At 37.7% G+C, this 15,336-nt stretch overlaps 1 protein-coding gene across 1 annotated transcript in view; it reads right to left on the bottom strand.

The window, feature by feature from the left end:
* The window catches only part of WDR70 (WD repeat domain 70), a 254,989-nt gene that overhangs the window by 134,123 nt on the left and 105,530 nt on the right, over nt 1-15,336 (bottom strand). The window contains exon 9 of the mRNA XM_026649057.2: nt 13,949-14,025. Coding sequence (XP_026504842.1) covers nt 13,949-14,025 — 77 coding nt within the window. The remainder of the gene's footprint in view (nt 1-13,948; nt 14,026-15,336) is intronic.

Here is a 15,336-nt window from a genome sequence, read left to right as displayed (position 1 = left end):
AGTATCCATTTAATGCATTGTAATTCACATAACAGAAGGAACATACATATGGCTACAAGTAAGGTATTTATTTTGGGAGGGAGGAATGTACATGGTCTAGTAGGTTTATGATGACAAAAGAAGATCTGCAACTTATCTCACTGAAAGTTCAGCCACTGGAGAGTGAATAGTTTGCCAACAGATTCTAAATCATACTGACACCAATGAATGTACATCTCAATAGGACAGATTATTGGACAGTAAGTTTCCACTACCACTACATGAGCTGAAATGTAGAGTATTGATCATGTTTTTTCTTTTTTTATAACGCATTGTACATTTCTCAAATCACAGGTTTGGAAACATTTCAAGAAGGTGCACAAAAGTTGCCAAAACTGAACTAATCCCTCTCAAGAGAAACCTGTTCAGTGTAAAGTTTTATTAGCAAATATTGGAAAGATACAATCAGGATAAAATCAAAAGATTTCACCTCAACAATAGAAAAATTACTGGAAAGCATCCATTGAAGAACTATTTGCGGATACCAAAGAGGATGCGCATGAGGCGGGGAAGGAGAACAGTGATGAAATGGCTAGTCGTATTACAGAGGCTGACTGGGACTTTGAAAGGATCAGCCACTACTCAATTACACGCTTGCAATGAACACACCTCAGAGATAAGGTTTAGGCTCATATCCTGCCAGAAGTTCCACATGGGCGGGCCCTTCTATCCACATAGAGCCCATCAAATTCTCTGGGACTCCGTGAGAGGTTAGGGGTCTGTTTGCAGGATTACAGTCTCAAAGAGTCAAACAACGAGCTTAATAGATGCTTAAGAGCCAATCCTGCAAAGCTCTTCTTTGAACTCTTTCCAACCTGGACACAGTATTCCAGTAATGATCTCTCACGGAGGCTGGTTATAGGAGACTCAGCCGTCTGACAGAGTCCATGGAAGTCCACCCCTTCTGGGGCTATCAAACACTGAAAGGAAAACCAAACACAAATAAACTAACACAAGGTTGTAGTAGGACTCTCTTCCTTCAGAGATTCTTTGGGTGGGTCATAGCCCAGTTCAGTTGCCCACAGGTGAGCCTCTAGTAATAGTCTCCAAGTAATGGTTCAGCACTGGGCCCTTGTTTCAGTCATAGGCAACAGGCAGTGATCTCCTGAGCAGCTCCTGTCTTCAGCCAGGACCAATCCAGGATCTGAGGACTGAAGCTCTGTTCTTGTGCCAGATCTGCCACCAACTGAGCTGAGTTTCTCCCTTTTACATCTTTCCTCTGTGGCGGGGCAGGGCTACTTGAGCTCATAGCAGCCCATTAACTCTTGCCTAGAGGGTGTGGGGTTTATACACTCCATCACACACAATGCTCATATCACTTCCCTACTCCTGCACAATATTCCTCTGTTTATACATCCGAGGATCACGTTAGCCCTTTTTATCACAGCATTGCATTGGGAGCTGATGTTGAGATATTTATCTATAATAGCCCCTAAATCATTTCCATAAAATAATCCCCACCCTGCATTACAGCCTACATTCTTTTTTCTAGATGTATGATCTTGCATAATGCAGTTCCTTGATAGCATCTAGCTTGCCAAGCAATCTTGATTGCTCTTTTTCAGTGACTTGTACTTGTTATTTATGACCCCAGCAATCTTTGTATAATGTTCAAATTTTAGCAGCAAGAATTTTATATTATCTTTGAAATCATTGATAAATATATTGAAGAGTTTTGGGCTGAAAACCAATCCTTCATTTTTACTTATCCACCTTGGGGCGGGGGGGTCGGCTTATAAACGAACCGACTTATGATCGAGTATATATGGTAATTCCTTTTAGCTATCATAATGTTATGTATAGTATACTGGGTATGTATATGTTAGTATGTATATAGTATGTATCGTACGGTTATGTATAATAATGTTAATGTTACTAACAATTACAGTAGAAATTTTAGACAGAAAACTGACTTTCAAGTTCATGGTTCCAATTTAATCAACCACTTTCAGTTTCTTAAAGAGAACAGATTTATCATCTTTGTAAGCAAACATGCCAAGATAAATATTTTGTTCCACCCCATATTTTTTTTTCACTATCAAACACAAATATCTGAGTTTGGTTTATTAAGTCTACCATACTTCCTACTCTTACTACAGTAAATGGAAAATTTTGGTCATTAAAACAAGATGTGTATCTCATGAGAAAATACCACTGTAAATTAAGTGATAGTTTAAAATTCACCGGAGAATTAATGTTAGGTAATGGAGCTTCACATATAGATGGAAATGGGCCTATAGGCGTCTGACATGTAATAATGAAAAGAGTTTACTCAACAACGTCAAAAGAGGGCTCAAATAGAGACATAGCTGTGCAATGCTCCAGTCTCGTACCCGTCCCATTCCTCCTCCAAAGGAACTTTGTTATTTCCAGTTCACCCAGGTATAACTTGGTGCTAGTTAGAGTAGTAGCATACAGGATGCAGACTCCTGTAGTGCAGACAGGACATAAAGGGTATGTCTACACTGCAATTAAAGACTGCAGCACAATCATAGCTGGCCCAGGTGAGCAGATTCAGGCTCACAGGACTCGGGCTATGGGGTTATAAAATTGCAGTGGAGGCATTTGGGCTCAGACTGGAGCCCCAGCTCTGGGACCTAGGCCAGCTGTGGGTCTTTTATTGCAGTGTAGATATACTCAAAGGCACTAAATCAACCATGTGTTGTCTGAAAACAAAGATCCTTTGGAAGAGGAAATTAAAGCAGAAGAGTCAAATTTCATCTGATATTAACATGCTTCCTGAGTTCCATTTTTCAAATATTTTCTTGGGAGGAATCCCAGACCTGACCATTACCTCTGAATTTTAGAATTCAAATCCCTGGCAAATTCAGCTTAGTTCAGAATTAAATTAAGGGGTGGGGCTACCTTACAGCTCCATTTGTGGGATTTATCTTTGCACTGATCCCACAGAAAGACCTAAGAAGCTTTCAACCCTCTCAGTTACCTGAGCTCCTACTTAGAAGAGACTCTATGGTATAGTAGTAACCCAGGGAAAGCATGTTAAAGCAAAGATTTTTAATTGAGAGTTTGGAGAAGGCAGAAAGATGGAGGATTAGTTTCAAGTGCACTTTGACAACTAGTCTTCAAATTTGTAAAGATAAATATTGTATCTAATCTAAGTCATAATAAATGGTGTTTATACAAATGTCTGGTATTGGCCTTGGCATGGCTGCCCTACTACTCCTAGCAGTTCTGAAAATTGCAGCATAGCCAGCATTAACTGTGTATATTAAGCACAAAGTGTTTGTATAACACTGTGATGACGCAAAAGGTGTTCGGACTACTAATATTTATCCAAAGACTTTCTTCACGATAGTAATGTTATCCAAAAAGCTCTGCTAGATGGCATGTGTAAATAAGAGTTTTAATTTTCACATTTCTCCAAATCCATTATTATATACAAAAATTCATACAATTCACTACATACAAAAATAAAAATTTAAGCTAGGTCATACAACAGCTATGCTTATAATAGGGTTCCTTGGGCCAAATTCTGCTCTTGCCTATACTGGTATAACCTCACCAATATCAGTGCTTATCTTACAAAATTCTAGGAACACTTGGACCATAACTCCAGCAACCCAGTTGGATGGTTAGAACATGTCAGTCTTTAACACAATTCAGAGAGATGGTTAAAATGCAGTTAAGTCCTGTCAATACTGCAAGATGTAAATATGCTTTAACCAGGTTGGGGAACTACCATGTGATAGTGAAAGTGCACAGACTGCAGGCTGTGGACTTGAGTGGTGGTTTAGGACACCTAGAGTGGAAATGTATTAATACAGGGGCTGTTCTGTGGGAGTCAGTGCCAGGAAGGTAGGAAATACATTGAGTCTGATTCTTTCCTGAGCAACCTCTGCATTGGGGACTCCTCTGAAGCCGTGATTGGTTTTTCAGAAAGCAAGGAATTAACCCCTCCATTAGGCCATACTCTTTATGACCACTTGGAAGCTAGGATGCTATTTTGAATATTATGATCTAGATTATCACCTGGTGTAGACTGACATAGCCCTGTTGAAATCAATGGAGCCACCCTGATTTATACCAGCTGAGAAACTATCCCATTATGGGTACAATCAAAATCCTAACTATTATCACACACTTTGACTGATATTATAGTCACAGGTGCAACTTCATAGAAAGGCTGTGTTATTATATTCTAACCTGTAGTTTTCACCCAAACCCAAACTTTCTATTTTGAAAAATTAAGCAATTTTTTTAATTCTCTGATGGTGAGGAAACGGTTTTCCTGTTTTTAGTGAGGCTGTTATCATATAACTCATACATGGTTTGATTTAAATCCTTCAGACTTGCCATGTACTTGTTTACTGAAGAAGACAAGTACCTTTGGTGAGTTTGAACACAATAGGTTCATAATTAAAGTTACAAATATTTTAAAATAGCATATTGAGCATGCTCAATAAGTACTAGCTATCTTCCCCACCAACACACTCTGAGAACTGCCAACGCTGCCTGACTCTCCTCCATGACAACTAACTAATTTTCTCTGGACCACTGTGAATTATCTGTCAAAAAAACCTTATGATGATATAGTTACATAGCAATAAGTTAACTTTACCTGTACCGAACATGTACAGAATTTTTAATAAAACAAGCATAGAAATGCTTCAGAATTTCAGAAGCATGCCAAGTCTTGATTTAAAATAAATATATAGCGATACCACCTAGAGATATGAAAGAAAATGAACCTAAATAGAAAAAAACCCAAAACATTTACCAACAGTTCAAATTTAAGATTAAAATCTTTAAGGAAAATGCACAACCCACGTTTTCTTAATTTAAAGCATTTAAGGTGGGATTTTCAAAAGTCACTTAGGTTATGTCTACACAGCAGACAGACACCCTCAGCTGGCAGTGTAGTTGCTGTGTAGACATATTCTGAGGTGCTTCTGAAAATCCCACCCTTAGAGTTTAAAAAAAAAAATAGTGATTAATGTACCTGTCTTCACTAAAAAAGGTTAAAAAAATTAAACAATCTAACAGTGCAAATACCTGAGCAGTTATACTCAGACCTCAGTAGTTCAAGAACCAAATTAGGATCAACATTACCCAAAAAAGCCACAGTAGTGTGAAGTCATTGTTTCATTTATTATAGTACTAGATATTTATATTTAAACAGTATGACAAGGGAAATATTTAGTTTATATATATTATACTCACAGCAAAATGACTAACCAAGTATTATTTTATCAATTTCAATTGGTTACTAACATAGTAAAAGCATCCTTATTGGTTAATAACTTAGATCAGTTTATAATTAAATCATATAGTGCTTTAATACCATATGCTGCAAAGAGCCACAGGAGACACATTAAAGAGCCACTTGCTGCTCACAAGCCTCAGTATCACTGCTTGAGAGGGTAAATCTTTAAAATGGTTTTTTATAGATAACTCAAAGACAGAACCACCATCATCTCAATGCCAATAATAGCAGGGGTCGGCAACCTTTCAGAAGTGGTGTGCCGAGTCTTCATTTATTCACTCTAATTTAAGGTTTCGCGTGGCAGTAATACATTTTAACGTTTTTAGAAGGTCTCTTTCTCTAAGTCTATAATATATAACACAACTATTGTTGTATGTAAAGTAAATAAGGTTTTTAAAATGTTTAAGAAGCTTCATTTAAAATTAAATTAAAATACAGAGCCCCCCGGACTGGTGGCCAGGACCCGGGCAGTGTGAGTGCCACTGAAAATCAGCTCGCGTGCCGCCTTCGGCACGCGTGCCATAGGTTGCCTACCCCTGCACTATTACATAGAAGCTATACAGTATCAGAAGCTCCATTACTCCTCCCTCTAGTGTAGGATACAAATTACACACTGTGCATATCTGAAGCAACAAATCATATTTGCAAATTTAATTGAGCCTATTGGCAATTGTTCTATTATGGCAGTAGAGCTTCCAAGTTAGTTACATGATTGTTATCTTCTTTGTTTTCAAGTTAATAAAAGATTTCAAAAGAAAACAAGTTTTAGGAATGAATTTAATTACATTCTTCCTTCCCTGCTCCCTTTCTGGTCATCTGTCACCCTACTTAGTCTAATTTAGATTGCAAGCTTCTTGGGGCAGGGAACCGTCCTGTAATTTACAGATAAAGTGCTATGCACACACCTATAGGCCTGAAGTAAATAAAATAAGAATAATGAAAATGCCAACATTAACACATTACCCAGTAAAGCATTTAGCCATAATTATGAATCATACATTTGACCAATATAAGAATGAAAACAAGTCTAAGGACCTCTATAACACTGCTGTGAATATGAAATAACTTCACTGATGTCAATGAAGTAAATGGAGTTATTCCAGATTTACACTGGCGTAATTAAGCAGAATTAAGCCCTAAATGTTTTATTAAGGAAGTCCCTTAAGGTTGGTGAGTATCAGTCTCTAAGATACATTTTTAAAGCATATAAGTATGAACTTGGGTTTTAAGAGGATGGGGGAGATAATAGTTAGGAAAGGATATTTTTTTAAATAGTAAACCAGCTGTAAAGTAACCACAGTCCTGGCTGCATCAACAAATCACAAAGCTCAGGACTGCTAAATTTCAAGGTTGGCTCTGATTCTATTTCTGAAAAGGAGAAAGGAAGTAAGACTAGGGACACAAAACACCTGCTGCTGTAGAATTTAATATCACTCAGCTCTCTTGCTTATTCATATAGAAATACCCATCACATGTGTGATAAGAAAATATCCAGATAGGAAAAACAAACTGGTCCATTTCCTCTTCGTCCTCTATTTTAACATAAAAATCAACTGATTTTTTGAATGATATAAACAAACTAAGTTCTTTATGTCTTGAAATGGTACATTTATATTCTTCTATTAATAGAATACTACCACCACCACCAATTTTTTCTTTTAACACACTAATTCTGGGCCTCATGCTGAGTGGTGATGTGTACCTGCAATTTCCATTAACTTTAAGATGACTGGGGTACTCAGCACTTTTCAGCGTTAGGGAATTTAATGAGTACGGACAGCTCCTTTTCTGAAGGCTTTCTTTCACATAAGAAATGCAAAAGGCTACATCAGAGTAACATTTCAATTGTAAATACATATTGACGTTAAAATACTAGAAATGCTGTCTGGATTAAAAATGGCCAAACAAACTAAAACTGAATTACCAAGAATACATGTCCTCACTGCCAGAGAGAGGACAGTCAGACTCTAAAGGGAGAACTGGTGCTTCACATAGGCCTGGTCTACACTAAGGGGGGTGGGATCGACCTAAGATACGCAACTTCAGCTACGAGAATAGCGTAGCTGAAGTCGACGTATCTTAGTTCGACTTACCTCGTGTCCTCACAGCGCGGGGTCGATTGCCGCGGCTCCCCCGTCGACTTTGCTTCCGCCTCTCGCTGAGCTGGAGTTCAGCAGTCGACCGGCGAGCAATCGGGGATTGATTTATCGCGTCTACACTACACACGATAAATCGATCCCCGATAGATCGATCACTACCCGCCGATCCGGCGGGTAGTGTAAACGTACCCTTAATTAACAATTTGGATAGGGGTCATATATTTGTAACTTACATCCTTTGCATACAACTTTACTTTAAATGTTATAAGACACAGAAAAGCAAACAAAGTCATTTGTTACATTTCAAGAGAGCATGTGTTAGATTTTATTCTGGTTAGACATGTACATGCAAACAAACAATTCCTTCAGAAAGGATCCATGTTAATTTGTTAGTGTTATTCAAGTATATAAATAAGGATAACCACCTAATAAAAATGTCAGGTCTGTTTATGGAAGTTTCTCTATGCTGTTACAATGCTAGCTAACTATCTGCAAAGCACAACAATGGAATGCTATTTATCTTTAATTTAAGGATAAAGAAACATTTATTTGCTCATTTTGTTATGCCCTATATTCATCTAAACCCAAAAGACAAACTGTAGCTTGGTCTTATAAGGCTTAGGTTTTTACATGAAACCATCATTTGGAATGTTTTCAAGGAAAACAAATAGTTGTAGTCAGGTGCACTGCAGTGAATTATCTTTATTGCTAACAATTGTGTAAAGAAGCCATGAACTAAAGCTGGCTACTAAGAGTATACTTCAGATTTATTCTATAATTCCCAGGTCAAGGGATTTGTAATGTGTCAGCTGACCATCTTTGTTTATCTAATAGAGGAGTCCAAAATAATTGAGTCTTATAGTTTTGTTCTCAGTGGAAACATGTGGGTCCCTGAACAGTCAAACATGACACTCTGAGACTCTCTGCTGGTAACCCAGATAACTGCAATCTACATTGTGTAATAAATACATGGATAGCTAAATAAGGAGAGGTTACTTACCTGTAGAGAAACTGGAATTATTCAAGACGTTATGGCCTTATACATGATCAGAAATTCTTGTAAGCAGTACTCATGGGCCAGCACCTGAGCCCTACATCCCATCAGGTTCCAGTAAAAAGGCATATATAGAGGGGTGGACCTGCCACCGCTCCGGTTCCTTCTCAACCTCAAAGCCTAGCAGGACTCTGAAGCAGTGGAGAAAAGAGAGTATATAGTGTACACCCACAGTGACAAAACATCTCAAAGAACTCCAGTTACTATACAGATAAGTAACCTCTTCTTCTTAGAGCTATTGTCTCTATCGGTGCTCCACGTGAGGAAATTCCTGAGTTACAGAGGAGGGTGCTGAGGAGGCTGGCTAGAGTAGTGAGGAGGGGTTAAACTAACAGCAAAAGGAGAGGGTAAAAAGAGGAAAGATATGAGCACTTAGCACAAAATCGAGATGTTGAGAACAAAATTAGTCAAGGAACCAAAGCACATGAAGAGAAGAAATTCCTGAATTGCCTCTACACTAATGGTAGGAACCTGGATAACAAATAAGAATTGCACATTTATGAGCATAAATTCAGTCTAGTTGGTATTACTGAAACCTAGTGGGATGATTCGCACAACTGGAATGTTAAAATCAATGGTTATAACCTATTTAGGGAGGACTGAGTGGGCAAAAGGGGATGGGGAGTGGCACTCTATGTCAAAAATGGCATCAACTGTTTCTGAGTCACTGACAATTCAGAAGAAAATGATCTTGAATACTAATGGATTAATAGCCTAACAGATAAAAGTACAAGATGAGGTACTAGTTGGTGTCTGGTATAAATCACCAAATCATACTAGGGAACAGGATGACTGTCACCTTATGCACCCATTCATAATGTCCAGGGGGGGAAAAAAAACCTGTTTGATCACAGGGGATTTCAATATGAGTGGCATATGCTGGCAGTAACATGCTGCTAGTACTAAAAACTTCTTGGAATTTCTAAACATTGTAGATGAAAATTTCCTAACTCAAAAAGTGTTTCAGCCAACTCTATATTAGGTGTGGTCCTAACAGATAAAGAGGAACTGATCAAAGGACTAAAAGTTAATGGTAGCTTAGGTACAAGCGATCATGAGTTGATCATATTTATAATGTGCAAGAAGAATAAAGTCCAGAACAGTAATATATATATTTGGTGCTTTAATAGGGCCAATTTCACAAAGCTGAAAACAATTATGAGCCAAATCATCTATGAGGAAGAATTTAATCAGAAAAATTTAAATTAAAAAATAGATTAAAAACCACCTAACTGATAGAATTCAAAAATGTAATTGTAAATGGGGAATCATCATCAAATGGATGTTTCCCATGGGGTTCTACAGGAATCAGTTGTTGGCCCTATATGCTATTTAACGTCTTTATCAATCACCTGGAAGAAAACATAAAATCACTGATGAAGTTTGCAGGTTACACAAAAATTGGGGGTGTGGTAAATAATGAAGAGGACAAGTCACTGATTTAGAACGGGTGGAGGGATAGCTCAGTTGTTTGAGCATTGGCCTGCTAAACCCAGGGTTGTGAGTTCAATCCTTGATGGGGCTATTTAGGGGTCTGGGGCAAAAATATGTCAGAGGGTTGGACTAGATGACCTCCTGAGGTCCCTTCCAACCCTGGTATTCTATGATTCACCTGGCAACAGAGGCGCAAGGAACCAATGTATGTTTTAATATGGCTAAATGTAAAAGTATGTAGGCCATGCTTACAAGATGGGTGACTCTATTCTGAGAAGCAGCAACAATCTGAAAAAGATTTGGGGGTCAGGGTGAACATGAATTCCCAATGTGACACTGTGGCCAAAAGGGCTAATACAATCCTTGGATGCAGAATCAGGGGAATCTTGTGTAGGAGTGGAGAGGCTATTTTACCTTTGTGTTTGGCACTAGTGCATTCATTGCTGGAATACTGTACCCTGTTCTGGTGTCCACAATTCAAGAAAAATGTTGATAAATTGGAGAGGGTGCAGAGAAGAGCCACAAGAATGATTAAAGGATTAGAAAACATGCCTTATAGTAACAAACTCAAGGAGCACAATCTATTTAGCTTAAAAAAGGGGAATGTTAAGGGGACTTGATTACAGTTTATAAGTACCTATACAGGGAACAAATATTTGATAATGGGCTCTTCAGTTTAGTAGAGAAAATTGTAACACAATCCAACAGCTGGAAATTGAAGCTAGACAAATTCAGACTGGAAATAAGGTGTAAATTTTTAAACACAGAGTAATTAACTATTGGAACAATTTATGAAGGGTCATGGTGGATTCTTCATTACTGACAATTCTTAAATCAAGAATTGGATGTTTTTCTAAAAGATATGTTCTAGGAATTATTTTTGGGACATTCTATGGCTATACAGAGAGATCAGACTAGATGATCACAAGGGTTCCTTCTGGCCTTGGAATCTATTAGGCGGGTTCAGTTCAGACTGGAGAACAGCTTTCCCAAAGGCTGCATACGGTCTGGAAGCATACACTAAAGCATAGTGTTGGAAAAATGTGTGTATAGATGGCCAGGTGGCAGCCATACAAATGTCCATATTGCCTCTACATTAATCCATGGTACGCCCACATCTTGAATACTGCATGCAGCTCTGGTTGCCCCATCTCAAAAAAATATATTGGAATTGGAAAAGGTTCAGAAAAGGGCAACAAAAACTATTAGGGGTATGGAACAGCTTACATATGAGGAGAGATTAGTAAGACTGGGACATTTCAGCTTGGAAAAGAGATGACTAAGGGGGGAATATGACAGAGGTCTATAAAATCATGACTGGTGTGGAGAAAGTAAGTAAGTAAGTGTTATTTACTCCTTTTCATAACAAGAACTAGGGGTCATCAAATGAAATTAATAGGCAGCAGGTTTAAAACAAACAAAAGGAGGTATTTCTTCACGCAACTCACAATCAACCTGTGGAACTCTTTGCCAGAAGATGTTGTGAAGGCCAAGACTATAACAGAATTAAAAAAAGAACTAGATAAGTTAATGGAGGATAGGTCCATCAACAGCTATTAGCCAGGACTAGGAGGGATGCAAAACCATGTTTTGACTTAATCTCGTGAGTTAACTGTGGTTAATTGACAGCCCTAATAAATACAAAATAATCAGAGAAAATACAAATACACCGCTACCTCGATATAACACGACCCGATATAACACGAATTCGAATATAACGCGGTAAAGCAGTGATCCCGGGGGGCGGGGCTGTGTACTCCGGTGGATCAAAGCAAATTCAATATAACGCGGTTTCACCTATAACGCGGTAAGATTTTTTTTGGCTCCCAAGGACAGCGTTATATCGAGGTAGAGGTGTATTGTCACTTTCTGGAGTAATTAGAATATTTTTTTCCCATAATGGTTTCATTTAAAATTCAGGAAAAAATGGTTTCTCGCATGCACAAAGCAATAGCACAGTTTTTGACTACTTCTGCCTGAGTCTACCTAGTTCTCTCCTTAGCGCTAAGTGTCTGCTCCACAATCTTTTCAACGATCCTGAAGTTATTTTGCCAAATAAAAAAAACTCTCTGAAATCACTAAAGAAAAACCTTACAGTAATTATTTTTTTAATTCTGGAGAAGACTGCAGTGACCTCTTTCTTACTTCTTCAGCACCATTCTTCCGCTCGTCCATTCTGTGACACTAACTGTAATCATGAGGAAGCTGACTCACCTGAACACAATGGGTGAAATCCTGGCCCTGCTGAAGTGGCAAAACTGCCACTGACTTCAATCAAGCCAGAAATTCACCTAATATATATTAGCATAATACATGCCATTACACCATAGTGAAATATATGCTTAAAATCCTGTTTACTAAAGAAACCTTCAACAGTGAAACTAATGAACAAGACTTACAAGAATTAGTCTCTTTAAACTAGTAACTGTATCTCCTAAATATTCACTTCTTTCAAGTGATGATAATATTGCAGAAACAGATGACCTCCACACACATTTTATCTAAACTGTCATAGACTCTTCTTTCCTACAGCATGGAAAATTTCTGAGAATAATTTTTGCTTACGTTTTGGATACTTTGTTGAGCTTGTTAACATGAAAAAGAAATTTTCCCGACAAACGATGTTCTTTAGTCTATAAAAGTTTTGTTGCAGATTTAACATTAAGTCCCAATTGTTACTTTTAAAGTGGTACATCCACACACTGGAGAAAACTGCTGCTAGCGTAAAAGGAAATGGGAAATACACTGGATGGTTTCAAATACTTTTCTTATAATGTCAGCCATTTGGTTTCTCTGAGAATATAATTACACATCCATTTATAGCACTGTTTATCTGCATTTTACTCACTTGACCAGACCCTTTTAATTCACAGCAATTTAAGCACGAGAGAGCCATTGAATCCATATTTGGTATAATTGCTAGGCATATGTTTATGCAGACAAAATTAGACAGTCTTGAGAGTATATAATTTCTTAATTTATTTTTCACTATCTACAAACTGTTCAGCTAAGTAAAAATACTGAATTTTAAAGTGGTAAAGCAGTAAAACTGTCTACCCTTTGTGTTTACAAGAGAAACAAAATATTTTAAAATCCTATCACTTCATAAATATAGCTGAATATAACAGTGACACTTTTGCTTTACTTTTTTGTCTAAAAACTAAAAATGTGATTTCAATGGTTTTGTTTATTTTTTTACGTTAAAAAAAACACTAGTAGTTTAAAATGTTATTTTTTGGTACACATGCCTTCTTTTCTCTCCATCAAACTGTGTGAACTTTCCAACAAGGAACATTAGTTTCACTGGGGGAGGGGAGGGTGTAGGTGAGTGGGTGGGGATTGTTAATATAATGCTTTTGTCATTTTGAAAAGTGCCATATTGAAGGCACAGGTTACCGGAATCTTCTGTTTAATTACAAAGGAGATTATAAACAAACCAAGGAAGCAGCAATGCAAACTTTCTTCACTGCCCTCAGCCCTGAGCACAATGGTACCAGCATATTTAAGTCTCCATGCCCATTTAATACTTGGCCTCACTGCTTAAAGTTCCAAGAAGGGTGTAAATTAGCACCAAACATCACAGTGATTTTTGTGATTTGGACACTTGTCCACTAGGATCAAGACTGAGACCACAAATTCATTTCCAATTGTCTACTGGACAGCTGTCAAATGGTAACACTAATCAATACCTACCTGGGCCATATTCAAACCTATGACTTTGAAGTGAAAGGCTGTGCCATCCCTCCTACAAATCCTTTGAGACATCCATTCACTCGGTGAAAATTACTACATTTGGGGGCTCATTTTTACATTTTTCTAATTTGAAATATATTACAGTATATTCATCCATATATTTTTCCTGCTATGTCATCACCAAAAGCACCATATCAAAAACATAAAGAATGTAGACAAACCAATGAACTCTTCTAGAAGCCAAATTATAGACAAGTCTTACACTGGCTTTCAGATCTCAACAAACAAGTTCACAACTGACTGTTTGCAACCAAGTTATAATTGGGGAAGGTACACAGAGGTCCTAAAATGCAAAAGCTGACAAACGCCAAAAACATTCTGGCACTGACATGAACCTATACTCACCCATCATTGGAACAAGTCAAAAATTCTTCTTTTATTTTGGGATGCCAACAGCCTGTATTAAGCATTGCTGTATGACCCTGGAAAAACACAGAAAAACATGAGAACCTAATTCTATGGCAAACAATTTTTTCAAGGAGGCATTTACTTTCCCCTCATTTTTCAGGCTCTCCACCTAAAATAACCTGCACTATTAACTATATTCCTTACTGCCAATTATTTCATACGTAAACTGGACAGTCTTTTAATAACAGCCCTGCAAACTAATAATGTAATACACAATCATCAAGTTGGATGCTTTTTTAAAATACAAAATATCAATATACAAGGAGAAATCTATGGCCAACAGAGTTAAAGACCAATAAATATATTTAAATTTATTAAGAACAAAAAAAATCCTAACAATGGTATTGATCCATTCCTAGATGGAAATGGCAAAAATAATGCAGAAAAGGCAGAAGTGTTCAATAAATATTCTGTTCTGTATTTAACAGAGAAAAACGGTTCATGTAGACATATGACATATGATGATGATACTTTTTCCATTCCAATAATAAATTGGGGGAGTTAGAGATTTTTACATCAGCAGGGTCCAGATAACTTGCATGCAAAGATTTTTAAAAAGAGCAGTCTGAGGACCTTGCAGGACCATAAATATTGATTTTCAATGAGTCTTGGAACACTGGGCAAGTTCTAGAAGATAGAGAAAACTAATGTGTTAATATTTTAAAAGGGTAAACGGCACGACCTGGGTATTACAGGCCTCAGTCTGACATCCATTTCAGGCAAGATACTGGAACTGCACATCAATAAAGAATTAAAGGAGGGTAATATAATTAACGTCAATCAACATTGGTTTATGGGGAAAAAAGGTCTGATCAAACTAACTTGATTTTTTTGGACTGCGATTACAAGTTTGACTGATAAAAATAATAGTGTTGATGTAATAGACATATTTCTGTAAGGCATTTGACTAGCTCTGCACAACATTTTGGTTATACACTAGAACAATATAAAATTAACATGGCACACATTAAATGGATTAAAAACTGGATGATAGGTCTCAAAATGTAATTATAAAACAAAGAATCATCATTGAGTGCATGGGTCTCATAGTGCTGTCACAGGGTAGCTGAATCTGTGCCTAGGCTGAGTTCAGGTCCCCTGTACTGGAGCAGGTGAACCCAATCGAGCTAATTAAAGAGAGCTGGTCTATATCTGGGCCTATATAAAGAGGTGGAAGAAGAAAGGACTGAGACAGGCTGAGCCCTAGGGACGGAACACCACAGGAGCTGGCTCCTGTGGTGGGTCCCTGGAGTGAGGGGCCAGGTGCTCAGGGAAGCCAGCCCTGTGGCTGCTGCTCCAGGAAGGGAGCAGAGCTGACTGAGGCT

This window comes from Terrapene carolina, unplaced genomic scaffold (assembly GCF_002925995.2).
Source record: "Terrapene carolina triunguis isolate 2854851 unplaced genomic scaffold, T_m_triunguis-2.0 Scaffold69, whole genome shotgun sequence".
NCBI classification, from domain to species: Eukaryota; Metazoa; Chordata; order Testudines; family Emydidae; genus Terrapene; species Terrapene triunguis.
Note: the sequence above shows the minus strand (reverse complement) of the source record. Positions and strands in the feature narration are given on the sequence as shown.